Source organism: Gracilinanus agilis, chromosome 2 (assembly GCF_016433145.1).
Source record: "Gracilinanus agilis isolate LMUSP501 chromosome 2, AgileGrace, whole genome shotgun sequence".
Taxonomy (NCBI): domain Eukaryota; kingdom Metazoa; phylum Chordata; class Mammalia; order Didelphimorphia; family Didelphidae; genus Gracilinanus; species Gracilinanus agilis.
In genome coordinates, this window is record NC_058131.1 from 434,691,280 (window position 1) to 434,699,519 (window position 8,240).

An 8,240-nucleotide genomic window follows, 5' to 3' on the forward strand; every position below is an offset into this window, starting at 1 on the left:
AAAAATAAAAAATACATAGCTTAGAATCAGTGACACACTGTGTGAGCCAAGGAGAGATAGAACACAAAGGTTTCTCACCCATAAGGAGATCGATTTCTTTTAAACTTGGCCATGATCCACTTTGTGAGTGCAAATGATTTTCAGAAAATAACAGATTTATAAAAATGGTAATATAGTAGATTATACACATTCAAAGAAGTACCAAAATTCCCCAAAATTATAGTAACACATTTAGTGACAATAGCAAGCAAACCTATTATTATATAGGATTCACATGAGTTTCTATATAACCACTTGCTATGTGATATTTAAAAAATCTAAATTCAACAAATATAGCAAATCTTTCAACCTTGGCTGAGATATTTTTAACAAAATCTATTACTGCCATAATCCAAATGTGGCAGGGAAGCCTAGAAAAAACACAAGGCTGATGAAAAATCTTTTTGGGTCTAAAATGTCACCAAGAATTTAGATTATTCTAGTGGAAAGGTAGAGTAAGATGAAGAATTACAAATATATAAAAAACACTCCGAAGCTACTATATTTCACAGGGAAAATCCTTCACACCTCCAGGATGAGATTATAACCCATTACAGGGTAATTAAGCCTCTTGGCCACCTTACTCCCTCTGGTATGGCACTGTAACAGTTTATAGACCTGTCTCGAATGTGTCCCACCCTTTTCATGTGGAGCTGAGGACTAAATAGTGCAAATCACTTCAGATTTCTCATCCATTACATTTTTAGCAAATGCAGAAGTGGGGAAATAAAATAGCGCCATTGCATATCCCTTAAACTACCAATGGATCCTTATATCTTGTTACAAACAACTCAGAGGCAGGCAAATGATACTAGATTTCTAAAATCACTTCTGAAGACTCTTTAAAATCAATTGAGATATTTAGCTCATTAAATTCTCTAAAGGTTGTTAATACAGGTTGTAACCAGTCTGATGACGTCCATCCATAATCATGTGACAATTAACAAAGGCCAAAAAATTGTGTTAAGCCAACATGTGATCTCATGAAGGGGTTTGTGTGAGATGACTGTGAACTTTAACAATGATATTTGCTCTAGTATAGTCATGGGGAGGTACAAATAAAATCACGTAACAGAATTTATCTAATAGACAAAAACACAGTAGCTTAAAATGATTCAGTGTAACAGAAAGATAATGATCAGACTAATGTGTTAGCTTAAAACAACAAAATGAAATCATAAAGCAAACAATCAGCAAAGTACAATAAGATACAGAGACTTTCAAAAAACAATAGTGTCTGAAAAGGCTTACTAATTTCACCTCCAGACTCTTAAAGTTTTCTTCTCTAACCATTTAGATTCTTTCTGTCAGAGCTCTGGGATCTCCCATAGTGAGGGAGAATTCCTCACTGAACATAGTGTGGAGGAATCCCAAATTGGATATATTTTATAGTCTGGGCAGGCCCAAATGGCCAGGGGTTGTAGGAAGATGAATTTCTCTCCTGAATCTCAGGCATGATAATCACAAGGACTAGTGCACCCAGGAATAGTAGGAAGAAAAAATGTTCTAAAACTGGCATCTGTTAGAAATAGGTAATGCACTGCTCTTTTCACAATGCAGATCATGCTTGCAAATCTATTTTCTGTTTGGAAGAATAAAGTTCTTTCCCCTTTCCCCTTGGGGAAAAACGCAAGGGGCCACGCTCTTCCCCTGCCACAAGGACAGGGAGTTAGAGTTAGAAGCTCTCCTCAGGTAAAAGCCCTTTAGGAGACTAATTATTTCCTAAGAGAAATACACCCGGGCTTCCAAGGCAAAAAGTGAGCAGCAAGTAAAGACTCGACTATTTGCAAAGAAAAAGAGGGATTTATACTTTCCAAGTCTCTGTCTCTTAGAAAACCAAGCAAATTACATGATTGAATTGAATATAGGGTGGGTGGGTGGGAATGCCATTCTTTGGCATATATATGTATATGTGTACATATATGAGAGTTTTAATTATAAATATTTACAAAAATAGAAATCATCTAGATTAACAGAAGAATAAGTAGAAGACTTAAGTAATTATATTTTAGATGAAATTGAAAGACTCATGAGAAAGGAAGAAACCTATAGAACCAGATGAATTTCAAGTGAATTCTGTCAAATGTTTAAATAATAGGAAATATAATACAATGCAATATAATAATGAAATATATAATAATGCTATGTAAATTTTTAAGTACATAAAATATTCCCAAATAATTTCTTCTATGACCCAAATATTGTTTTGATACCTAAACAAGGGAAAGCAAAAATAGAGAGTGAAAACTATATACCAGTTTCCCTTATAAATATTTTTGTAACTTTAATTTAAATATATTTAAAATAAAATACTAGCAAGGAGATTACAACAATATTTCACAAAGGTCATACAATATATTCAGGTGGGATTTTACACCAGGGGTATATGGAAGGTTGATTTCATATTATGAAAGCTATTAAGTGTAATTCATTATATCAGTAACAAAAAATCATCTGATTATTTCAACAGATGCAGAAAATCTTTTCACAAAATATGACACCCATTCTTATGAAAAATAATAGAATGTATTGAAAAAAGTGAAGATTTTCTTAAAATGATAATTAGTGTCTATCTGAAATCAAATGCAAGGCTTATCTGTAATGTGGATAACTTAGAAGCCTTTTTGATAAGAACAATGATGAAATAAGAATGCACATTATCACCATTGTCATTAGAAATGCTAACTATAGCAATAAAATAAGAAATAAAAATAAAGAAATAAAAATATAACAGGAGGAAAGAAGTCTCTTTTTTGCAGAAAATATGATGGTATACTTAGAGAAGAGAACACTAGAGAGTAATAAAAATTCTAATTGAAACAACTTTAGCAATATTTCAGGATATAAAAAATCCCTCCCCCAATAATCAACATTTCTATATTTTAGAACAAAACTGCATAGGAATAAATGAAGAGAGAATACATTTTAAATAACTGTAGACATTATAAAATACTTTACTTTCTGCCTCCTGATACAAACCCAGGGAATATATTTACATAATTGATTACAAAACACTTTTTGTACAAATTAAGATAGATCTAACAACAGGAGAAAGATTCATTACTTATGATTAGACAGATCCATTTAATAAAAATGGCAATTTTATGGAAATTAATTAACTTCTTTAGTGCCATTCTAAACAAACAACACCTTATGTTTATTGTCTTGGAAACCATAATAACAAAATTGAAGCAGCAAAAAGACAAGAAATGTGAGGGAAGATAGCTTAGCAGTATCAGATTACAAACTGGTTGATTTCAAGGTCTACATAGTACCTTAATGAATATCTTTGTGCTTACCTGGTTGAGCCCTCTATTCTTACTTTCTCCAAATATGGAACCTCAAAAGTTATCTTGTGTCTGGACAGTCTTTCATTGTGTTAGAAGACTGCAATTTTATTTCCCTGAGTGTGATACATAATTTTACAAGTGAGAACTATTTTCTAGTGTGACTGATGTTCTGATTACTATTTTTAAATAGTCTAAGAATAAATGAAAGAATGTATTCTTTTAAATATCTTTTTGAATTTCTGAACTATTTAGTTGAACTATTCAACTTGAACTATTCAGTCTTAAAATTTATAAAAACTTTTGTGGATGGCATTGTCAGATCTATGCTCTTCTATGAACTTTCAAGTAGCCATATCAATCAGGTCTGTTCTTCTAAGATATTAATTACCAAGATCAAAAGTACATTATAGTCAAAATATTTTTTTTCATTGTGGAGAAGTTTTATGAACAAAATCTTGATAAATATTGTACTGTCTCAATATTCCATCATTTAGTGAAAACTCATTTTTTTAGCACCTATTATATGAAGGGAATTGAGGGAAGTGCTGAGGACAAACAACTTAAAACAATATCTACTTTCATTGTTTTTGTGGAAATATGTACATAAATAACTATATATATATATATAAAATATAAAAATAAATAAAAGTAATTCTAAGGTAGAGAACACTAGCACCTTGAGGGAACCAGGGAAGGATACATGAATAGCATGGTACTTGAAATGAGCTTTGAAGAAATCAAGGAATTAAAGGAATTGTAGATAAGAAGAGAAAGTTTTTCAGATTTAGGGTTCAGCTACAAGAAAAGCATGCAAAACAGAAAATCAGTGTCACTGTGATGAACTACAATGAGTTGAGTTTAACTGTACCATAGAGTAGTGAACTAAGATAAATAAGCGTAGAAAGATTAATTGGCACCAGGTTAAGACGATTTTTAAGTACAAAAGAAAAACATTTTCATTTGATCTTAGTGTTGAAAAATAATTCATTTATTTTCTGTTAAGATCATAAGCCTTCATCAGGATTGTCATAAAAACCTAAGCTTTTATTTAAGATAGAGCACATGAGAAGATCAGCAGTAAAGACATGAATGACCCTGCTATAGCAAGGCCTGATTTTGGTTACAAAGTCTTCATTTTACACAGGACCAATTTGGAATTCTTATATACAAGAAAACTTATTGGTATGGTCAGTGGAAGCAGGTATCTCATCTGGACATAGGGACTAGACATCTAGCCTGGAAATCTGGACTGGATACACCTGGGTTGCACATCAACACCAAATATTAAGGCTGCCAAATGTTCAAAGGAAAATGTCCTCAATATCTTAGCATTCCTTTATTAGAATATCTGCTTTGAATAGTTGGTTAGGCATTATCTACAGTCATTTAAACTGGTTGTATTATGATTATTAGCTCCTTAAAAGAAGGCCCCTGAATTTTAGTGAACATGTGATACATTTAAATAATCACATTCTACTTTATTATGATTTAAAAGTCCATACTGATGACTAAATAAAAAATTTAATATCTAAAGTCAACAGGAGAAAATAGAATTTATTAAGCAGAGTAGTAATATAGTTAGTCTTGGGTACTCAGGAAATGACTTTGGCACACAAAGAAGGGAGTAATCGAAAAGTGAAAGAATTGAGACAGAGAGACCAATTAAGAGCTAGAGTAGTATATATATATATATATATATATATATATATATATATATATATATCCTTACATAAAAAACTTACCTGTACTAGTCTAGGTAAGAGGTGTTGAAGCCTATTTGAATGGTGTTGTAGAGTGAGAAATGATAAGATTTTCAAAATAATTTGGATATGTGAAATTAGAAGTGAAGAGAGAAGAAAAATATTGATGATGCAGACTTGTATAACTAGAAGAGTAGTTAGGCACTCAATAGAAATAGGGAAGGATTAGTTATGAAGGGAAGAGAGGTTGACTTCTCTTTGCAGATATGTTGAGTTTCCTGTACTTATAGAAGATCAAGAAGGGAAAAGAGACATCAAATAATAACATGTAAGGCCAAGAAGGCTTTTAAGCTTGAAGATACCACGGTATATTTTATAGGAACAGAAATGTCATTGTATTCCATAATTCTTTTCCCAATTGGTTATGCAGTAAGACGGGACTATGCAACTATAAGACCTGTAACTGGGTAGGAAAAACCAGAGATGAACTGACCCAAATTTGAGTCGATGGTATGCAAAATTATATAATCTCAGATGGTGATTCAAGAATAATTTGTGTTCTGAGCTGGGATCTAAAAGATTCTGAATTCCCAAACTAATGAAAATCTTCTTTTCCTACTGAGCAAAAAAATCATAGTAAGTGGACATAAGCAAGAAAAAATGCTTTCTCTTTCCTGATACCACTGTGAATTGTATAGTAGGTGGCAGTAGACTTGGTTGCTCTGGGAAAGAGGATGTCTCTAAAGTCTGAGGATCAGCCTGTACCTGTCCCCAGATGCTCCAGGAGATACTGTTTCTGCTTTACATATACCAATGATTCCCAAAGTGGGCACCACTGCCCCCTGGTGGGTGCTGCAGTGATCCAGGGGGGTGGTGAATAACTGTAAGAGGGCAGTGATAGTACGTGACAGGGGACACTAAGTAATATTTTTTTTTCTGGAAAGAGGGCAGTAGGCCAAAATGTTTGGGAACCACTGACATATACACTGAGCCCTTCTGAGAAACATAACATGGGACTTTCTGGAAGATCTTCTAACTCAAAGAGGGATATAAATATAGATGGATTAGTAAATGTTCAAGAATCAGCTTTCCAAGGGAAAAGAAAAATGTATGCATGGCATTTTAAGTTTATTCTACTTCATCAACATATTATATATCCCTTTCTTAAATCTACATAATCAAAGCTAGATAGAGAGAGAGACAGACAGACAGATAAATAGGTAGATAGATAGATAGTTAGATCAAGTTCTGATTCTAGTAATTGATGATTTCTGAAGTGTGAAGTCTTAAACTGAAAACTTAACAATCAGTACTTTCAAGTCAGTAAGAATTGGCTCCAGGATACCCTTAATATAAGAGAACATGACTGCCAGTGGGAATTATAATCCATATGAAATGCAGTTCTATAGGGAATGAGGGAAAAAATGGCCTCATAAGGAAGCAGAGGTATCTAGGAGAAGGTCCAGAAATTCTAAAAAAGAAAAAAAGAAAAAAGGAATTAATACAAAAGGTAGATTCACTCTCTGCTAATTTAATAAAATTACGAAGGATTAAGGTACCTTCCTAATGAGAAATATACTGGGGGGTTTCTTGCCTCTGTAGCTCAGGGAAGAGACTCAACACAGTGGAAGGTAGCTGCTCTTCTCCACATTAAATAGAGGAAGTCATGCAAATTAGGCTCCTCCTTCTAGGCATGAAAGCCAGCACAAAACCCTTGTCTGCAGCTCTGGGAGAGGAACTTCTTTGTATGAACTTTCTCTCCTAAGGATTAACACTGAGGACCTAAACCATGGGTTTTGGATTAATTGGAATTTTCATTCTATCTATTTTGCAAGGTAATTTTGTTTTTGTTTATTTGTCTTTTGGGGGAAGAAAACACTCTTTTAAGGGATAGATTTCTTTGACCTATCTTTCAATGACTTTGTTTGCAGGTGTCCATTGTGATATTCAGCTCTTGGAGTCTGGGGGAGATGTGAGACAGTCTGGAGGATCCCTGAAACTCTCTTGCAAAGCTTCTGGTTTTGACTTCAGCAGCTATTACATGAGTTGGCTCCGCCAGGCTCCAGGGAAGGAGCCTGAGTGGATCTCATACATTAGTAGTGATGGAAGTGGCACAGGCTACGTATCTTCTCTGAAACCCCGATTCACCATCTCCAGGGACAATGGCAACAGCCTGCTGCACCTGCAGATGAAGTCCCTGAAAGCTGAGGACACAGCCATGTATTACTGTGCAAGAGGCACAGTGAGGGAGAGGAGTGAGAGAGCAGAAAAAAACCTCTTTCTTTGGAGAGGCCTTGTGGAGAATGACTCAGAGAGGGAAGTCAAGAATATCCAGTATAAGGAGATCAGTTATAATAACAGGTGAAGAGTAAGGTGGACAAGTTTATTTTCAATATCTTTTGTTTTGTCTCAATTCCCAGAGAACAGCTCTATAGCTATCAACTGTTGTCTCTGAGATTTTCCTATTTCTGAGTCAGAGAGTGGGGATGTATCCTTTTAATGGGTTATATATTTCATACATGGTACCTAATTTTTTTTGAATTTGTCAAACATAAGGCACAGACAGTATCAAATGAGAAATCAGAAATTATCTAAAATTTGCTATGTGCATCCTGTAGACATTTCATGTACACTTAGCACATGGAAATATACCTATGTGGGAAAGTCAGCTAGTGTTCTGAATCGGTCTGAGGCCGTCTATTTTTTTTTCCTTGTATTTTTTCCCACATTATTTAATTAATTTATTTTTAGAATATTTTCCCATGGTTACATGATTCATGTTCTTTCCCTCTTCTCTTCTCTCCCCCTCCTCTGGAGCTGATAAGCAATTTCAAAGGTTTATACATATCTTATTACTTAAAACCTATTGTCATATTGCTCATATTTGTAAAGAGTAATTTTTTAAAAAACCATAACCCGCAATCATATACCCATATAACCAATTGATAAATCATATGTTTTTCTTCTGTGCTTCTGCTCCTATAGGTCTTTCTCTATATGTGGAAAGCATTCTTTTTCATAAGTTCATAGAATTGTTCTTGATCATTGCATTTTTATTAATATCGAGTCATATCAATCATATTTGATTGTCCCAAATGTTTCAGTTTCTGTGTACAATGTTCTCCTGGTTCTGCTCCTTTCGCTCTTCATCAATTGTCTTATGGGGAAAACCAGGGGAGATAACTTAAATATTAAATGTGGGTCAGAAGGG

General features: G+C 33.9%; 1 gene segment (V, D, J or C); it reads left to right on the forward strand.

Moving 5' to 3' along the window:
• Positions 1–6,818: 6,818 nt before the first annotated feature.
• On the forward strand, positions 6,819–7,394 carry LOC123233917. The segment is given in 2 exon segments: positions 6,819–6,864; positions 6,961–7,394. Coding segments are annotated over 2 exon segments (480 nt in total).
• Positions 7,395–8,240: the final 846 nt, after the last annotated feature.